This window comes from Panulirus ornatus, chromosome 15, assembly GCF_036320965.1.
Source record: "Panulirus ornatus isolate Po-2019 chromosome 15, ASM3632096v1, whole genome shotgun sequence".
In the NCBI taxonomy this organism is placed as follows: domain Eukaryota; kingdom Metazoa; phylum Arthropoda; class Malacostraca; order Decapoda; family Palinuridae; genus Panulirus; species Panulirus ornatus.
The window spans coordinates 3371136-3391533 of record NC_092238.1 but is presented as its reverse complement, the minus strand read 5'-3'; the positions used below and the strand labels follow the sequence as shown (position 1 = coordinate 3391533).

Below are 20398 nucleotides of genomic sequence, written 5' to 3'. Positions count from 1 at the left end.
CTCACTTTGCACACCACCTCGACCAAAACACCCTATATCTGCCACTCTGTCATCAGACACATTCAACAAACCTTCAAAATACTCATTCCATCTCCTTCTCACATCACCGCTACTTGTTATCACCTCCCCATTTACGCCCTTCACTGAAGTTCCCATTTGCTCCCTTGTCTTACGCACCCTATTTACCTCCTTCCAGAACATCTTTTTATTCTCCCTAAACTTTACTGATACTCTCTCACCCCAACTCTCATTTGCCCTTTTTTTCACCTCTTGCACCTTTCTCTTGACCTCCTGTCTCTTTCTTTTATACTTCTCCCACTCAATTGCATCTTTTCCCTGCAAAAATCGTCCAAATGCCTCTCTCTTCTCTTTCACTAATATTCTTACTTCTTCATCCCACCACTCACTACCCTTTCTAAACAGCCCACCTCCCACTCTTCTCATGCCACAAGCATCTTTTGCGCAATCCATCACTGATTCCCTAAATACATCCCATTCCTCCCCCACTCCCCTTACTTCCATTGTTCTCACCTTTTTCCATTCTGTACACAGTCTCTCCTGGTACTTCCCCACACAGGTCTCCTTCCCAAGCTCACTTACTCTCACCACCTTCTTCACCCCAACATTCACTCCTCTTTTCTGAAAACCCATACTAATCTTCACCTTAGCCTCCACAAGATAATGATCAGACATCCCTCCAGTTGCACCTCTCAGCACATTAACATCCAAAAGTCTCTCTTTCGCACGCCTGTCAATTAACACGTAATCCAATAACGCTCTCTGGCCATCTCTCCTACTTACATAAGTATACTTATGTATATCTCGCTTTTTAAAACCAGGTATTCCCAGGTATATATATATATATATATATATATATATATATATATATATATATATATATATATATATATATATATATATATATATCGCGGGAGACAGCGACAAAGCAAAATAAAAAGAAATAATATATATATATATATATATATATATATATATATATATATATATATATATATTAGTGAAATTGCCAATTTGTAATTACTTATATCGACCAGTCGTGGAGCTTCATGTCTGTTTCGTGTGTGCGCAACATACGCAACATAAATGGAAGTCGTGTTCGTCATGGCTGGTGCATGTTGATGAATATTTTAGCGTGGAATCAAGCAGGATATCAAGGATTGACTGTATTACCGTTGACAGCTAGAGAGAGAGAGAGAGAGAGAGAGAGAGAGAGAGAGAGAGAGAGAGAGAGAGAGAGAGAGAGAGAGAGAGAGAGAGCTTGGCCTCGGTAAATATTTTACACCATGACTCTTTTTACACATTTACAAGCTGAGGTGCCCGTATTTTTTTGTTTCCGGGGTTATGAACTTTCTAAGCAAATTCACTATTTTCGTACAGTTTATTTGCAACGTGATATTACAGGGTTCCTTACAGGAGACCCCCCCCCTTCTGCAGCTGGTTCTTGGTCGCTTCTCGTGGTCAGTCGGTCGCGATTTCCTTACCTATCTGGGAGTAGTTTCGTCAGCTGGCTTGTGGGATCATCTATTAACCATCTTTACCTCTGTCCCGACCCTGTCTGGCGGGCAGTTTCACCAGCTGCCTCATGTGCTCGTCTTCCAGCCTTCCCTTCCCTATCTTGAGCCCGTCATGCACCAGTTTCTCTGGCCGTGTCCTCCGGTTCCTCCCTCCTCCAGACTCTTCTTTTTTTTTGTTAATTGCCGCGAATGCGATGACTTCAGGACTCATTCGGGGGTGTCGCCACACATCATTCCTGAGGTCGGTTCCGGCGGTGACTGAGGAGTAGTGTTACCGGGGTCTCTCCATCGTTGCAAAAGGGTTGTCGTAGGCAGATTCCAACCCTGGAAGAGCCATCCTGTCGCCCCTTTCAACGTGCTTCTTGTTCCAGTTGATCATCCCACCACATTTGGTTGAGAGAATGGCAGATGAAACACATTATGTGGCTCACTCTCTGGCAACGGTCGGGGGGACATGAATGCCTCACATCTGTCATGAATTCTCGTACATTGATTAAGAAACATTATGCCTCATCATCCACGCACCAGTAAGACGGATTGGTGTCTTTAGGGCTGCAGCGTCACCCACCTGATGTTTACACTTCCTGCACCTGGACCTGGTGGTTCCCCTTCCATGTCTAGACCTGGTGGTAACCTCTCCCATGTCTAGACTTGGTGGTGGTGGTGACGCTCTCCATGTCTAGACCTAATGGTGACCCCCTCCCATGTCTATACCTGGTTGCGATCCCTCGTATGTCCCTACCTGGTTGCGACCCCTCCCATGTCTCTACCTGGTTGCGACCCCTCCCATGTATCCACCTGGAGGTGACCCCCTCCCACGTCTATACCTGGTTGCGACCCCTCCCATATCTCTACCTGGTTGCGACCCCTCCCATGTCTCTACCTGGTTGCGACCCCTCCCATGTCTCAACCTGGTTGCGACCCCTCCCATATCTCTACCTGGTTGCGACCCCTCCCATGTCTCTACCTGGTTGCGACCCCTCCCATGTCCCTACCTGGTTGCGACCCCTCCCATGTCTCTACCCGGTGGTGACCCCTCCCATGTCTCTACCTGGTGGTGACCCCTTCCATGTCTCAACCTGGTTGCGACCCCTCCCATGTCTCTACCTGGTGGTGACCCCTCCCATGTCTCTACCTGGTGGTGACCCCTTCCATGTGCCTAACTCTCTCTATCTTATTGTGATGAAGGTTGGGACTGACTGGGGGCTGTCCCCCCACCACCTCCTGCGCCGTTATGATCAATACCATGGCCCCGTTCTCTCTCTCTCTCTCTCTCTCTCTCTCTCTCTCTCTCTCTCTCTCTCTCTCTCTCTCTCTCTCTCTCTCTCCATCGTCCTGCTAGTCTCACTTCCAGATTTTTACCACAGGAGTTAATGTCCGATAATCTCTCATTTGTGTATTATTGCTTAGTCAAGAGTATGTGCAGTTATTATGGTGTGTGTGTGTGTGTGTGTGTGTATGTGTGTGTGTGTGTGTGTGTGTGTGTGTGTGTGTGTGTGTGTGTGTGTGTGTGTGTATAGAGGGAGGTTTACACTTCTCGGATCCTGGAATGTCTTAGCCCCTCTTCTCTCAGCGTTTCCTCCTCATGACGACTCTGTGTATGATAATCACAAAAGTATGTCTATACATCATTTTCCGACCCTTATCATGCTTCATATCTGACTGATCGGTTCCATCCCCACATCAAAGAACTGTCATATATATATATATATATATATATATATATATATATATATATATATATATATATATATATATATATATATATAAAATATATATATATATATATATATATATATATATATATATATTTTTTTTTTTTTTTTTTTTTTTCAAACTATTCGCCATTTCCCGCATTAGCGAGGTAGCGTTAAGAACAGAGGACTGGGCCTTTGAGGGAATACCCTCACCTGGCCCAATTCTCTGTTCCTTCTTTTGGAAAATTAAAAAAAAAACCGAGAGGGGAGGATTTCCAGCCCCCCGCTCCCTCCCCTTTTAGTCGCCTTCTACAACACGCAGGGAATACGTGGGAAGTATTCTTAATCCCCTATCCCCAGGGATAATATATATATATATATATATATATATATATATATATATATATATATATATATATATATATATATATATATATATCGTGAAATCGATCGACGGACTTGAAAACTGTGAGCCTGACTTTCCTTATCCATCAGTTGTAACGTGGGTGAGTTTGTAGTTGCTATCGGTCTCCTTGTGACGTAGTTACCTTGCTTCAGGTACAGTTGATGTTGCCTGACTCAGTATATAACATATCTTAACATGTGTGTAAGTTACCATATAAATACACTCCAGAATCTCTCCTTGCTGATGTACTAGGGAACATTGTTGACATTAATCTGTTAAGACGGGAATGCCTACCCTAAAGTTCTCCTAATGTTTTCTGCCTTGTAGTATAGTGCACTTCCTCTACCGCCCTTGTAGTGCAGTGCACTTCCTCTACCGCCCTTGTAGTATAGTGCACTTCCTCTACCGCCCTTGTAGTGCAGTGCACTTCCTCTACCGCCCTTGTAGTATAGTGCACTTCCTCTACCGCCCTTGTAGTGCAGTGCACTTCCTCTACCGCCCTTGTAGTATAGTGCACTTCCTCTACCGCCCTTGTAGTGCAGTGCACTTCCTCTACCGCCCTTCTTGAAAATTGGCACTTCCACTGCTCCTGGGGTACGTAGTGGGAGGTATATCATCAGGGTCGCATAACGGATCTGGATCCTTCGTGAACTTTTACCATGTAATGATGTTTTCCCTGGTCTCCTCCCCGTGTTATCATCTCTTGTGTTGGCAGTAATGTGTCCTCACCGGTGGATGCCAGTTGGAACTTACCACCTGATTTGAGTGATTGATTTTGTGCCGGTGACCCAGGGGAAACAGTCGTGCACCCCATGCTCATCCTGTTAACGGTAGCGCAAAAATGGATTACGGGGGGTCACCAAGGGTCTTACTCACCTCCTTAGCTTCATCATCCCATCCTCCTTCATCCCGTCAGCACACTTACTGTGACTCTATCTGAAAGTTTGCTTCTCATGAACTGTAAGAAGGTGGGATTTGCTTGCGTTTGCCGTATCTACTGTTTCTCTCCCGAATTTCCCCAACTCGCAAGCCCAGGCGCACTTTGAGACGCAGACGACGCAGCACAGAGCAGGGCAGGAACATGCAGATTTAAATCAGATGAGAAGCACGTGTATTGAGCCTTGCTCTACTTGTCTTATAGATCTTGTTCTCATTTATATTTCATACTATACCTGGCTTGTCTGTCTGTCTGTCTGTATCCTCTTCATTGTATATCTCTGCTTTCTTTGGCGTTTTTATATGTGTTGAACCACGTTCATCGCCTGAATCTCTCTCTCTCTCTCTCTCTCTCTCTCTCTCTCTCTCTCTCTCTCTCTCTCTCTCTCTCTCTCTCTCTCTCTCTCTCTCACACATATCCGACCGCTGGTAAATATATGCTGACTCCCTCATTACAAACTTGGAAGAACATATTTAAACTGACTTCCTCGTTATAGACCTCGAAGAACATATATTTACTGACTCGCTCATTATAGACACCACAGAACACGTCTCCCGACTCCCTCGTTATTCTAGAGTCCACAGAACCTCCAGCATAACTCTGCCATGTTCTGACTGGAATTTGATCCACCGTTTTGTATGACCCTGAGAAAAAATGCGGAGTGTATCTTTAACATTTCCTTCCCATGTATATCCCGCAGGTCATCAAGTTCATCTTTTTGTTCTTTTTTTTATATATATACATATATACTTGATGACCACGTGTTCATTTTGGAACATTCCCTGATCACTTTTCCTCCAGTGGGCTGCGGTGGGTGATGATAGCGTCTGTTCCTAAGCTCCTGTACGTGAAAATGAGATCCATGTTGGTACAGTTTACGTGGCCAGACTCGCGCAGGAAACTTATAACCTCTTAAGATGTGTCATTTTGTGAGACGGACCCAGGCTTTTCCAGGTTATGTCCCAGTTCGTTAGGCTTCACCGTGATGAGGACGCTTGTCTGGCTGCCTCCTCCAGAACCATTGTGATTGCGTCGTCCATAAGACCATTATATGACCGACTCACTCTCGTCAAGAATATTATTATAGGATTATGTATCGTCGACAGAACATTTAGGCCATATTTTTGTATTAAGTTTCCCCATTATGGGTTATCTCAAGACATTCAGAGTCGAACCATAAACATTGTCACTGTGTGACCGAAGATTGAATCCAGGAAGCTTGAGTACAGCAGGCGGATAGCAACGGAAAAATGGTTTACATTCATTTGCATGTGAACATTACATCCTGATATTTATATGTATATTAACATACGGGAGAGGTATGACAACCTCTCCCCACATCACATATTTCAACAGAAAGGCCATATACAAAGTAAACGCCCGGTTTCGGACAAGAATCCCACAGTATTATGTTTAAGCCATTCATCCACTCCAATCTGTTGGTTTTGATTTGTGCTGCGGCAGCTGTATTGGGCACCCATGTTACTCCTGCGAGCTGTAGCGCAAAAGCAACATGGAATTCACAAGAGTTCTTTGTCAGACCACAGTGGGCAGATGATTATGACATGAATTGTTACACTGGTGTTCATTACTTAAGCTTACAGTCTGTCATATAGTAGCTTCATCTGATAGATGTAAAGATTCGGTACAATTTCAGAATTTCAGACATCTTGTTATCAGCATCAGGTTGTTTGCCATATGTTCCAGAGTTTGAATTTGTCCCCAAAAGATTAAGTTTTTCCATGGTCAAAGACATAGTGTTCTACAACCACCATCCTCCATACGGAAACAAACCTATCGCTTTCTCACATTTCAGCAATATACATCCAGTTCCTCTCACCTCCTACAGACACTGCATTGATAAAACATATGCACACTGTAATGAATCAGCAAGCATTACACAGAATTGACCCTCCCTCCCCCTTCTATCCAGTCTTAAAACTCTAGTTTATCAAGGCATACACCTATCTGAAACTGCACTCCCAGACACGTACGAGTTGCACTTTTTTTTTTTTTTTTTTTTTTGCTTTGGAACACCACTCATCTCTTCAACTTTACAAATATTGATTCAACGCCTCATGACCACCCTCCCATGCCCAAGATGTAATTTCGACACTGAGGACACTAAATACACATTGCTCAGATTTCCTGCATTCACCCCACAATCAAACGAAACTCATCACCAGACTTCTTGACCTGTGATACCGCACGGTGGACGTGGCTGGATTCCAGAAAGTTGCGGTAGCTTCCTAGAAGGTGGGTCCTTGACAGGTAGGAGAGGTATACTTACATATATATATATATATATATATATATATATATATATATATATATATATATATATATATATATATAATGATGTATTTTTTCTTTTTCTTTTATACACATTTCCCATTTCCCGCGTTAGCGAGGTAGCGTCAAGAACAGAGGGAATATCCTCACTTGGCCCCCCTTCTCTGTTCCTTCTTTTGGAAAATTAAAGAACGAGAGGGGAGGATTTCCAGCCCCCCCCCCCTCCCTCCCTTCCCTTTTAGTCGCCTACGACACGCAGGGAATACGTGGGAAGTATTCTTTCTCTCTTATCCTCAGGCCACGAGTGTGGCCTTTGTTGTCTTTTCCTGGCGCTACCTCGCACACATGAGGGGGGAGGGGGTTGTTATTCCATGTGTGGCGAGGTGGCGATGGGAATGAATAAAGGCAGACTATGAATTATGTACATGTGTATATATGTATATGTCTGTGTGTGTATATATATGTATACATTGAGATGTATAGGTATGTATATTTGCGTGTGTGGACGTGTATGTATATACATGTGTATGTAGGTGGGTTGGGCCATTCTTTCGTCTGTTTCCTTGCGCTACCTCGCTAACGCGGGAGACAACGACAAAGCAAAATAAATAAATAATATATATATATATATATATATATATATATATATATATATATATATATATACACACAGCGTTAAGAATGACTGCGAATTGTAAGTGGTGTGGTGGTAGTAGCAAGCGTAGTGTCACAGTGTTAGGGGATGAGAGAGGCTTCGTAATATTGGACACTGGTGCCTCCCGGTCTGCCTGTGTCTACTGTTGTAGAAGAGCGATGGTAGTGTTGGTAGAGGCCCTCGGGTCACCAGAGGATGGTGGTGGAGGCCACAGGGTGGTGCTGGTAGTTGTTGTGGTGGTGGTGATGATGTCACACCGACACCCACCACACACGGCCATACACTGGTGGTGTGTGGTGCGTGGCGCTCCTCCTGCGGCCCCTGCCTCACGGTCGGGACTCCTCCACCTCCTCCTATGACTCACGGAACTCTACACGCCTCTCATTTCTACGTTGTTTTACGCTCTGATAGCCACCTCGGTAGCGTGAGTGATACTGAATCACCACCACTACGCCATGATGAGGTAAAGCACGGTGTTGTTGACGAAGGTCGAGGTCTAGCAACCTCGGTATGGGCCACCGTGGCTCTGAGCAGTTGTGTCCTCCAGCGACGTGCGGCAACCCAGCGGCGCGTACTCGCCTGGCCCATCCATATTGAAGTCAGCAGTTGGAGTACGATAGTCCGTGTGAAAGGATGAGTTGTATCCCGCGATCCTCAGCCACACCACTCTCACACACGCCTCATTGTTCCTACAGACTGTTCAGCCATCGATCGGTGGAAGTACTTTAGTGAACTGTCATATTTGGTGTGTTCACTATCACACAGTGAAGATAGTGAGTGTGGTTGTAGTGTTATTGTGGTGTTGTAGTTGAGTGAGTAAGATAATCATTGGTTAGCAAGTGTACAGTGTGTAGAGGCGCAGGTTGTGTGTGCCACCATGGCTCAGTAAGGTGAGGACATGGCCGCCACCTTTGCCCCACAAACCCCAGCTTCAGTGTCCACTGACCACCGTCCGCGTCAGCCATACCACTGCGTCTGTCCTAGAGGTAATCCTGCTGCCTGGAAGGACCCTTAGCCGTTACACAACCCCAGTTGGCTTGCAAGCGTCATCGCGTTCGACGTTAGGTCTCGTGTGGAGTTATCCCCCGTAGTGCAAGTCGTAGGCAAGACCTGACTCTAACCTCGGTCAGCAAGCCATGGTGATGAACACGTTCCGGTCCAAGTTGCGGCGGCGCCGCGACGAACTGTTCCGGCGAGGATCTGACGAGTCTGACGAGTGGCAGTTCGTGCCGTTCAACCCCTCTGTGTACCCGGCCATCAACAACAACACCCTCAACAACAACACAAACCTCAATGGCAGGTCGTGCTCGGGTGGGCCGGAGGCGCCTCCCACACCGAAGCCGGCCTTGCGTCCCTGGTATCTCCAGCGGGCGTCGTGGCACGAGGGTCACCCTCCGATACCGCCTCACGGCCACGGGTCCGAGGTGAAGGGTTACTTCCCTCTGCCACCCTGTCCCGAGCCATCTCCACCCCCTCTGCCTCCACACGGCCATGACTACCCCGGCTCCGTGCCACCCTGGTATGGAGCACAGTTCCATGCGGCTCCCATGCAATACCCGGCCTCGGTTCCTCCCGGTCAGGTCAGGCCCTCGCCAGTGGTTCTGCGTCGTGCTGCCCGTGGCCCAGCCCCCAGCACCGACGACCCACCACCGCCACCGCCACCACCACCCATCACCGGTGCTCCAAGGCCCACCAGCGGAGGCTCTAGGCCTAATAGTGGAGGGTCACGACCTCCCAGTGGAGGTTCTCGACCTTCCAGTGGTAATTTCAGAGGGTCACGCCCTTCCAGTGGAGGTTCGGATATTGTGGACGGCGTTACCATAAGCCCCGAGGGCCCAGCTCCTCAGGTACCACCACACGGGCGGCCGGCAGTGCCACCTCACATCACCAGTCCCAGGAGCGTCATGCCTGGCACCGTGACTGCCACGGCACCTGCCTTACCCCCGCCCCCTAACCAGCCCCTGCCACCGCCGCCCGTGCCCGCCCACGCCACACAGGGTCCCTCTCAGGCCCACGCCACCCATCCCACCAGCCTGAACATTTCGCCGGCCAAGCCAGACAGCCTTAATCTAGAGCACTTGACACCATTCTTGGCACCGCTGCTCAGCAAGGAGACCAACGAGGCTGAGCAGGAGGTGTCCCGGGACTCCCCAGAGTACAAGACCCCTGTAGACCAGTCTCCGGAGTACAAGTCGCCCTGTGACTGTTCCGACTGCTACCCAGGTAATGTCCGCCTGCATTATAGAGCATGACACCTGGTACTCCACCAGCATCACTTAGTTATATGATATACAGTAAGGAAGTAGACAGCTGTAAGCAGGATGTCCTGGCACATTAGTCTCTTACTACCGATAGTGCCATGTATATGGATGATGTAATTATGTGCTGGTGTAGGGCTTACTACCTGATTTCCAAGTAAATTAGTCATTTCAGTTTGTTCATGCGCTCTGGAAAATCATTGCCATACGTATGTTACAGTTAACCTACGTTGGCGAATTGTATAACCCCCTTGTAATGTGACTCAGTTAAAGAGTAGCGTTGATCTTAAAGTGTCATCGATTGATAGTAGAGGTTGTAGTCTTGTGGTGCGGCCGCTTGTGGCAAACTTCGGCCATGTGTCCTTGTGCCTCGAGGTCGGTGGTCTCCCACCCCCTCCACCCCAGGCTCACTCCCTCCACCAAACAAAAAAAAAAGTAAGTGAAGAAAGAAATATCGAAATTGGTTATGATAAATTTTTTCTTTTCCTTTCAGAGGTCGAGTGAATTCCTGGGATGCCATTGTTTAGATGTGTGTGTGTGTGTGTGTGTGTGTGTGTAGTGGTATTTTAGGGGTCCGTGTGTGGGGTTATTATTGCAGGGGCTATATGGGATGGTAAAGCTGCAGGATCGTGTATATGAGTGGCGTTATTGGTGCGATGTTGTGTACGGGGCTTGATGCCTCAGGGTTTTACTGCAGTGCAGCGTGGTAGCCCCATGACCGTACCCTGTGCCACACAGTCATCACTCAGTGTGGACCTGGTACGAGTGTCTGTCGTGTTGTCCTGACCAGGAGACTGTGTTATTGACCACTGCGGTATGAGGCACAGCCATGTTGAATACTTGACAGATTTATGAGATCATTTAGCTGCAGAATTCAGGAGTGGATGTGTATGCAGGGCACTCGTGTAGGTGGTGTGGTGTTCAGGTATATGCAGGACACATGTGTGAGAGGTATATGTTTGTGTAGAATACGTGTATTTGGAGGCATATGTGCGCGTAGGACACATATATATAAGGTAAATGGTTGAGCCGGACTATGTATGGGATGTATCTATGGGGGGGCGCTAGTATGGGAGGCATGTGTTCACTGGACACATGTATGGTAGGCAGGTGTGAGCGAGACACTTATTTGGGTAGCAGGTGTGTATAAGACACATTTATTGGGTCTCTGTATATACTTAAAGTGTGTTGTACAGGAAGAGTACAGATGCTTTGTTACGGATCTTTGTATACTTATATACTAATAACATTATAGATAAAGGTTTATTGTTTATTATTTTTATAAACTCCGTTAGCAGTGTATATTGGTTCCCGGGGTGTTTTGTTTATTTGTTTTCTTCTTTTCTTGGAGGAAGTGGATGAGGGGTTGTCTTCAGCTTTACGCCTTTGTGTTCTTTTATGTATTCTTATTTACGGACCATCGTTAGCTTATTAGGGGCTGTTATCCTCCAAAGGGGGATGGACTTTAAAGAAAAGGTGGGTAGGAAGAGAGAGAGAGAGAGAGAGAGAGAGAGAGAGAGAGAGAGAGAGAGAGAGAGAGAGAGAGAGAGAGAGAGAGTACCTTGGGGAATCCCGGAAAAAGTTGTTTTCCGAATCCGTGTTTTCTTTCTTTTTTTTTTTTTATCTATCAGTATTTTTAGCCAGCTTGAGATAGATCGTAGAGAACCAATCTCACACGTAGCGTGCAGCGGTCGTTGGTCGCTGCGTGAAGGATGTGGGGTGACATGGGTAGTGCGTCGGTGGTGGGGTGGGTGGTGCAGTGGCCTTATTATCTTACCCCCCGAAGTGTAACGAAGGGTATAGTGTTCTTGATGTCCTGTATTTTGTACTTGGCTTGTTGGAATACTTCAGTTACACGCACACTTATATATTGCAGACTTCAACAATAAAGCGTCTCGTTAGGCTGTACGCTTCCCAGCGACCATCTCCATCTTCCAGTCCCTCACCTTTGCCGTTTCACAGGCTACAGACATGGGACCCAGGTGCTGCTTCCCCACCCTCACAGAGGAAGCCTCGAGGGATACACCTGTTGGACGGAAGTGCGTGAACGACTCTACCATTGGTGTCAGCGTTGACAACACTAGCTTCTCCGACTACATACACACGTAGCCCTCCAGATCAGCCTGAAGAAGTGGACCCCACCAATCGCACCACATTCAAGCAAACCAAGACGTTCTTATGTACATCAGACCCTACCAACCTGCTCCCACCCCTTCCTGTTGTGCTGGGCACCAGCCCCATCTGGTTATCCACGCCACCAAGCTACACGGTGTCATTCTGGACGACAGACTGACCCGGAAGGAACACTACAGCGTACTGTGATCATCAGGTCCTCCAGCTATCGTCTCTACATTATTCGTAGATATCGACGCTTGGACTCCCTGCGCCTGAACTCGTAAACGTATACACAACTTCCTTTCTTCTCAAACGCACATATGCCGCCTTCCGCGTCTGATCGGCTTCCCGTATGCACCACACAACAGGAGCAACTGGATAAGGTGCAGGAAAAGGGATGTATGATCATCCCCGGTCCCTCTAAACATCATCTGTTGAGAGGTGCTCAACACACTGGTACTCCCAACCCCCTCCAGCCATCACGTTGAACCTCATACGACAGTTCGGGAAGGACCATCTGCACATATCCCGCCGATGTTTGCTCCTTCCACCAGAGATCCCTCGAACCCGAGTTGCAGTTCGGCACCACAGCTGCATGAAGGCCATAACAGCTTGTACAGACTGCTGCAAGAACAACCTCATCTTAACTGTGAACTTTTCAAATAACTTTTAGTGTTTATCGACTCATCGCAATTCAGTGAAACGTTCTGTGTTTTCATAGAACATTATTTATAAATTACAATATCCGAAACATTTCCTTGATTCAGCTTGTAATTTTGTTAGAAGGTCTTTTTGTAGTGTTCAACCTAAAGAACCATTTGTGCACAAAAACTTGTTAGTATTACCCAAGTGTGAGTACTTGCTTAATGTTCCTGTTTTATTAAAAACTTTTAGTATTAATGTAGTCTTCAGCAATAATAATACGGTTAGAGGAGAAAGCCTTATCAGAAATTCTTTAACTTCTCAGAAGGATTGTGTGTACAATATCCCATATAAAGAGTGTGATCTGTTTTACAATGATCAAACTGTTAAGGTTCTTAATATCAGGGTTAAACAGCATTAAGATTAGTGTTAGGTATGGTCAAGAATCCAGTGCAAGGTTACTCAAGGACTTTGGTCATCAAGTTGACTGGAGCAATGTTAGGTTATCAAATACAATATCTCAGTCATGGATAGAAATATTGTTAAATCAACCTCTTATAAGAGATATTAACATGAATCAAAATGTCGGTTTATATAGATAAGATAACTTTATAAGTGAAGGAATGGTAAATATGTTTCCCAGAACATAATGTATCCTGAGTTTGTAACTTGAGAGAGAGGTGAGGTCGTCAAGGGTGACCTATGCCCTAAGCCCTTCACCTGTTTCTTAATTCATTCACCTGTCCCGCCTAATGGAGGCTGGTATGTTATATTCTGGTTCTCTCTATCTGTACTGTCCTGACAATGTAATTATACGAAAGCGCTTGATAATTCGTATTTTCCGTTTCCTTGTCGTTTTACCTGCATATATATATATATATATATATATATATATATATATATATATATATATATATATATATACACATATATATACACACACACACACACACACACACACACACACACACACACACACACACACACACACACACACACACACAGACTCACACACACTGGAGGCTCCAGTTACCGACAAGACACCCAATGAAGGCTTAATTGATATGTAGGGAGGTTAGCGAAAGTTAAGAGGAAAAGACGGGAAATCATATACGAATTTTTGGAGGAAGTGAAAAATGTGTTTTTTTAGCTTGTGTTAGGTCAGTGCTGCCTGCCTTCATTTGTTTCTGTCGCTGCATCGCTAACGCGGAAAACGGCGAACAAAGAGAGTGTGTGTGTGGGTTTGTCACAGACGTTTCTCATAAAATCTTGAAATCGATATGAAATTTGATCAAATCACTGGCTGCTTGTGTGTGTGTGTGTGTTGTCATGGAGATTATTTCCCCAGCAGCCTGCGTACATACAGACGGCCGCTCCACTACAGCAATATATCCCACCAAGTTGTTACGCTGGATTTGCTGAAGTCACTTGGCTGTGGGACAGCAGACAGCATTGTTGGCTCTGGAAGTGCTCATGCCTTCACACCATAGCAGTCGATCTCATGAGTTTATATATATATATATATGTGTATATATATATATATATATATATATATATATATATATATATATATATATATATATATATATATACATATATATATATATATATATATATATATATATATATAAAGTATTTACTGTTAACAGTTTTAGCTTTGTATGGGTGTACGAATGTACCAGTTGTGTTTCCTGTGAAAATTACCGTTTCAATTGAAATGGATGAAAGGAGGAACATGTTTTGAAAACGGTTTTGTCATCATTCACGCGTCAGCTGACAGGACGCCCAGACCACAGTGGTGGGCACTTTCAGACCAGACGTGTCAGCAGTTCCTGGGTCGGGGCTGTGTGTGTGTGGCATCTCTGCTGACGAAGCAGTAGTAACGCGCCGCCACCACCACCACCACATTGTGTCGCTACGTTCCCTTTACTCTGGTATTTCCTTCCTGTTATTTTAGGTATATTCCTAAAATAACACGAAGGGGATATAAAGGGTTTGTATTTGTTGTACCGTGTTTGAATGTTGCTGGCGCCAAGGATACGTGATGCGATGATTCTTTGTTGAGGTGATTGAGGACGACCGTGATATGGAAGACTGTCCGAAGCTTGGTGAGGTGGGCAGTAACCCGTCGTGGCTTTTGATTTTATGCTGTTATTCCCGGCAGGTAACCAGCGGACTCAGGGGAAACCTGACACTTGCGAGTGTAGGTATTAATACAAGAATCAACTTTCATATCGCTGGAAGGCTGGAGGAGCCTGGTGGACGCTTGTGTGCGAGAGTATGAGGCAGTGAGGGAGAGTGGGTAGGTGAGTGGACTGTGAGCGTGCTGAAAGTGGCGTCAACAGGAAGTATGCAGGATTGTAAGGATGGTGAGGGCCAGCTGGGCCGTGAAGTGTTCTAGGTTTAACACCATTCGGGATACACCGGCTGCTCTACCCTGCCTGGCCCCGGCCCAGGTCACAAGCCACCAGGATGGCGTCAGTGCGACATTGTTTGCTGTTGTAGCAGCGTATCTATCGCCCCCATCTCTTTATTGTTGAAACCTAGAACCACTATGTTGTAGCCTGTCGCCATTGTAGCTTGTATTGTTGTTGCCTGTCGCCTTCGGTGCTTGTATTGTTGTAGCCTGTCAACACACACTGTTGTTGCCTGTCACCACCGCTGGTGTTGATAGTGTAGCCAGGCACCACCGACTGTGTCTGACGGGCAGACGGGAGTGTATAGTCGACCACGGTAAGGTGGCCTCGGTCAACTAGCTAGGTTGACCTTTACCTTACGTAAGGCAAGGTAAGGTAAGCCTGGTTGCCGGAGGCGAGATCCTCACATGATCTTACCTTTACGTAAGGTAAGGTAAGGTAAAGCCATGTGCTGGAGGAAGGGTGCCGTTACCCACATTAACCTTACCTTACGTAAGGTAAGTCTGGCACTGCCGGGGGACGAGTGTGGGTGCCTACATGATCCTTGCATTAGTGTTAGCCTCTCCCATTGTGTGTGGGTGGACGTGCATCTGGCAGGGCGCATTGTTGCTGACAATGGTCCACGGTTTTGTTCTGTGGAGTTTTCTAAATTTTGGGGATATGAATGGTGTCCAGCGGCCGAGATCAGCGCCATGTCGACACCCGGCAACAGATGTGAGCCCGAAACATTTTGTACAGTTTTAAACATAATATGATGACATTTTTGGCCAACTGTCCGACCGTGGAACACACAATTAGCCTGACAGATTTCATTGTGTTTCGTCGATGGGAAATAGTCTCATGCTTAGCGGCGTCGTAGTCGCACTCCACAAGAAGGGGGGCAGGGCGTTAGAAAAAAAACAAACAGGAGCCACAAAACAATAGATTTGAATTAAATCGGATTTTCTCGAATTTAGAAGGACTTGGGTGTTTGCCTGAGGTGGAGACACCAGCACAGACGCCGACATCGATCTGTGTGAGGGCGGGAGGAGGAGGACCCTTGCTCGTGGTGGTGGTGGTGGTGGCCTGCCAGACATCTCCGACGGTGGCACTGGAGATAAACGAAACCCGGATGAAATCTCTACCACACATTTTAAAAACGCTTTCGGTCAGTGTAACGCCACAGAGTCAGCGTGCAACGAAAAGCGCCAAGATGTTAGCTGGTGAAGCAGAGCGGTGGTTTGTCAAGCACAAAACAGAATCTTGATTAGGAAAAGTTAAAAGAGTTGAAGCGTTTAGATGCTCCTTCGCTGTAGATGTGAAGTATGAAAATATATTTACCCAGTGCTGTCCTTTCTGAAGGTGTCCTTGAACCCTTCTGCTCTTTCTTGTTCATATCTGACGTAACTGAGAACACACACAGTAGCCAAATACTATATACTTCAGACAATAGAGAATCAGAATAGAGGTCACATCCATCTAGCCGCTCTTTGCCTTGCAGAAGTTAAGAATGGAAGATCCCTTCCTCTCCCTCTCCCCCTCCGCAAGCTAACCTTAAGGAAGTTGATCTCGTCTAAAGCCAAGTTGCTTACAGTCTACAGTTCGTGGTAGACTTGCAGCAGTTGACCATTACTAATGTTAACGTCAAGGCCCTGGCTGGAGAGTCTTCACACTCCCTTATTACCTCACTGTGCCAAAGGTCTTGTGAGTTTTTGCCATCAGTTGGCGTCCACCGTAGTTCGTCCGTTAACTTTTTTCACATTTCAATTTTCTCTGAAACTAATGGACCAGCTTGAACCAAACTTAGCAGGGACGGTCCTTGGGAAGGTTCCTCTTCAGAAATATTGGCGGTGACACCCCCAACCGACGTGTGGGCCTCTAGTAGTCTTTAAACAGGTGGCTTTGTTGAATACATCAGGGAATACAAGTAGCATGTCGTTAGCATCCTGTTGAAAGGTATGGAGAGGGGGCTGACCATATGTATTCAGCGGTTCGAGATGTGTGAGGGAGGGGTGTGTGTGTGTGTGGTCAGTCGTGCTGGGCGGGGTGGAGGTCCAGCTGCAACATGCACGGTGGCTCTTACTTCATCACCGCCCCGCCTGTCTCCCACTGGCTGTTCAGCCCGTCACCAGGCGGCACACTCATAACCATACAATTGTACATTGTTCTCCCTGAATCCACCCACAGATTACACGTCACCCACCCAACACCTGAAGCTCGCATAGGTTGAATTTGAACCGTGTGTTACGGAGAGATAGCCGTGTGTTATAGAGAGATAGCCGTGTGTAAGGGAGAAGGACTGATGCCCTGCTTGAACACCGACTCTCCACCAGTGTTGTTCCCAACCGCTGTGATTACTGCCTGTAACCGCAATCATCTGGGCCATTATTACCCTGCAACTTATGGCTCATCCACCTCCAGCCAGCCGTCTCCACTACCACCTGGTGATGGCCTCGCTACTCCACATTTGGTTGCTGTGACGTTAGATTACATTCTGGCCATTAAGCTGTCACTGCTTGTGGAGATGGGACGCGGTTTTTTGTGCGTGTGTGTTGCAGCGAAGGGATTGGGCCGGCCAGGAGTGGTGGTGGTGGCGGTGATTGTCGTAACGGGGCGATTGCTGGGAGAGCGCTGCTGCTGCTGGTTGTGGTAGTGTTGAGGATGAGGTCATCCCACCGGCATGTTCATCGGTTGGTGGTGGTGGGAAAAGACCCACGCTCACCTGACCCTCCTCCTCCTCCTCCGCCCACCATGCTCACCATAGTGGCCCAGGTGGTCATATGTTTACCTACTCTGACGCAACTCAAGGTGATCGGGCTGTCGGAAGCCCGGACTATGAGTGCCTTCTCTAAGTGACGCCTTGCCCATCCGGGACCTTCGGTCTTCTGCGACCCTTTGCGCCAGCACGCTGTCAGTCACGTTGTAAACAGATTATTGAAGGTCGAGAAAGATTTGGTCTGGTTTAAGGTGAGGTGAATCAGACGACATGGTTGTGGGCGAGAGCTGAGGCGGTGCTATGCCCGGGACGGCGTCGGAGGACGATGTAGTGAACTCAAGTATCGTGGGACCCGTGATCTTACTGATGTTACACACACACACACACACACACACACACACACACACACACACACACACAAACACACACACACACACACACACACACACACACACACACACACACACACACACTACACCAGACCCAGTCTGTATGGCTTGGATGATTATAGATACTCAATCATGAGGCATTATTTTTCTTGTACAGAGGGTGTGGATTCTAGACATTTTTGATTTTATCTCACGGTATGAGGCCGAGGATTTGTACGAGTTGACGTAGAGGGTTTAAGATAATTCCGTTGCATTAACTTCTGAGAAATATCGTTGCATAAACGACCCTCCGGAAGAGTGTGGGGTTTCAAGGAAAAGACCTGTCGATAGTCAGGAAATTCTTGTTCGGTGGGTCCCTTGAGGAGGTGGGCGGAGGACACCTCCTGTCGCTTTGTGATCCACGCCCCGTCATGCCTGCTGCACCAACACACCTGCTGCTGTCGCTGCTGTTCCCTCATGATCCACGCTCCGCCATGCCTGCTGCGCCAATACACTTGCCGCTGCTGCTGCTTCTCCCTCATGATTTACGCCCCGTCATGCCTGCTGCATCAACACACCCGCTCCTGCTGGTGTTCGTTCCGTCATGATCCACGCACCGCCATGCCTGCTGCACCAGCACACCTGCTGCTGCTGCTGCTGTTATTCCTTCATGATCCACGCCCCATCATACCTGCTGCACCAGCACACCTGCTGCTGCTACTGCTGTTATTCCTTCATGATCCACGCCCCGCCATGCCTGCTGCACCAACACACCTGCTGCTGGTGCTGCCTATTGATCCGCGCCCGCCTGCTGCACCGATACACCTGCTGCTGCATCGCATGCCTTCTGCCGCACCATACACCTGCAGCAGTTTACTGTAGCACCACACACCTGCTTCACAATACATGATCCCCTCAGAGCCTTAGGACTTGTGTGTATCTTGTATGACTCGAGGAGGTGTATATGTTGTATGACTGTCTTGTATGTCTGTGTATGTATAATGGCGCTAGGCCAGACATACTAGTATCATTCACATATATGTATAGATATGTGTAGAATGTCCGAGAGAAGGTTAACGTTAGCTGGGGTAGGTACTCCAGCTTACTGTAGTTTTATATACATTATATAAATTTTATACGATATATACATCATATACGACATGTAATTGCAATGTGATGAATCCTGAACAGTTTGAAGTATACGAATATGCTCTCACGGTTCTACTTGACTGAAAAAGAATATTACATGTCACTGGTGTATTTCCCTGGGGCATAAGTCAGGTTATGAGGATCATCATGAGGTGTGAGGAACCATTGGTGGCATATCTCACAAGGAATGTCAAGGACACGATTCACAGTTGATGTGCTGGTCAGCCCACACCTGGGTCTCTCTCTCTCTCTCTCTCTCTCTCTCTCTCTCTCTCTCTCTCTCTCTCTCTCTCTCTCTCTCTCTCTCTCTCTCTCTCTCTCTCACACACACACACACACACACACACACACAGCCTCAGGAAATGGGAGAGATACTAAACGTGTTTAATGATTAAGGCATCGAAGCTAACCACCTTTTCTTACGAATGATCAAAGCCTCTGTCATATACCATAACCCCTCATTATCACCCTGTGTCATCAAAAGCATACCGGGACGAACCATGAACCATAGGGGTCTCCAGCAATCACCACATCTCTCAAGTCGTCCCACAAGAAAAGAAATACTTCCCTCCGTAAACCATGTCTGATTTTTCTCCGTGTCTTTCTTCCTCCCTTCTCCCCTCTGGTGTACCGTGTCAGTTGCTCAGCCTGTAGCCACACAAGCCCGCCACATGGCGGGTTCCCACGCAGGAGAGGTCCTTTCTAGTTCCTGTCACCGCCTCTCGACGGGCTCTGGTTAGGGGGTTGTGTAGCTTCATGTCGGCCAGGCAAGCCGCCGCTGCGCCGGTCCCACTGCCGCTTCCAGCCTGCCCTTTCCCCTCATGTCCAACATATGTATCCTCTCCATATTTCATGGCCACTTTAACGCCTCCCGTTACGCCTTACATGACCGAATCTGGACGTTCTTCTCGTTGTGCGCCCCAGCAGTACCCACAGCACTGTGAGAACCGTTTGTACACCCAAGTATCATAGTGTCGTTCGTCTTCCTTCGTGGCTCCTGATGTCTGTGGAACGCCATTCTGCGTACGTGTCTTTCCATCTGGTGATGACCTGCTGCAGCGTTTTTAAACTTGGAGCATGTAGACCCAACGTGCAGCCGTCTCATCTGCCATGAAGTGCAGGGTAAACTCTGCTGGTGTATGCATTAGTGCTGGAGTTCCACTGTCGTCCCTCGTGACATGTTCCGGAGTAGAAAAAATAAAATTTATGTCGAGATTTCACAATTTCAAGTG

General features: G+C 47.0%; 2 protein-coding genes across 14 annotated transcripts in view; both read left to right on the top strand.

Moving 5' to 3' along the window:
• The window catches only part of LOC139753689 (rho guanine nucleotide exchange factor 11-like), a 575625-nt gene that overhangs the window by 316177 nt on the left and 239050 nt on the right, over window positions 1–20398 (top strand). The window lies entirely within an intron of this gene.
• Window positions 7868–13365, top strand: LOC139753690 (uncharacterized). 2 transcript variants are annotated; one of them, XM_071670386.1, is made up of 2 exons: window positions 7868–9745; window positions 11743–13365. In XM_071670386.1, exons 1-2 carry the CDS (start codon window positions 8659–8661, stop codon window positions 11853–11855), a joined length of 1200 nt encoding a protein of 399 aa, XP_071526487.1. In that variant the 5' UTR covers window positions 7868–8658; the 3' UTR covers window positions 11856–13365. The 2 variants fall into 2 exon arrangements, with proteins under 2 accessions (XP_071526487.1, XP_071526488.1); XM_071670387.1 differs by having other exon boundaries at window positions 7873–9745; window positions 11657–13365.

Bases quoted from the DNA above. Each gene is read 5' to 3' on its own strand.
- LOC139753690 (XM_071670386.1), top strand. From the start codon at position 8,659: ATGGTGATGAACACGTTCCGGTCCAAGTTGCGGCGGCGCCGCGACGAA. The intron at 9,746-11,742 runs GTAATGTCCGCC...GCCGTTTCACAG, and splicing joins CTGTTCCGACTGCTACCCAG to GCTACAGACATGGGACCCAG.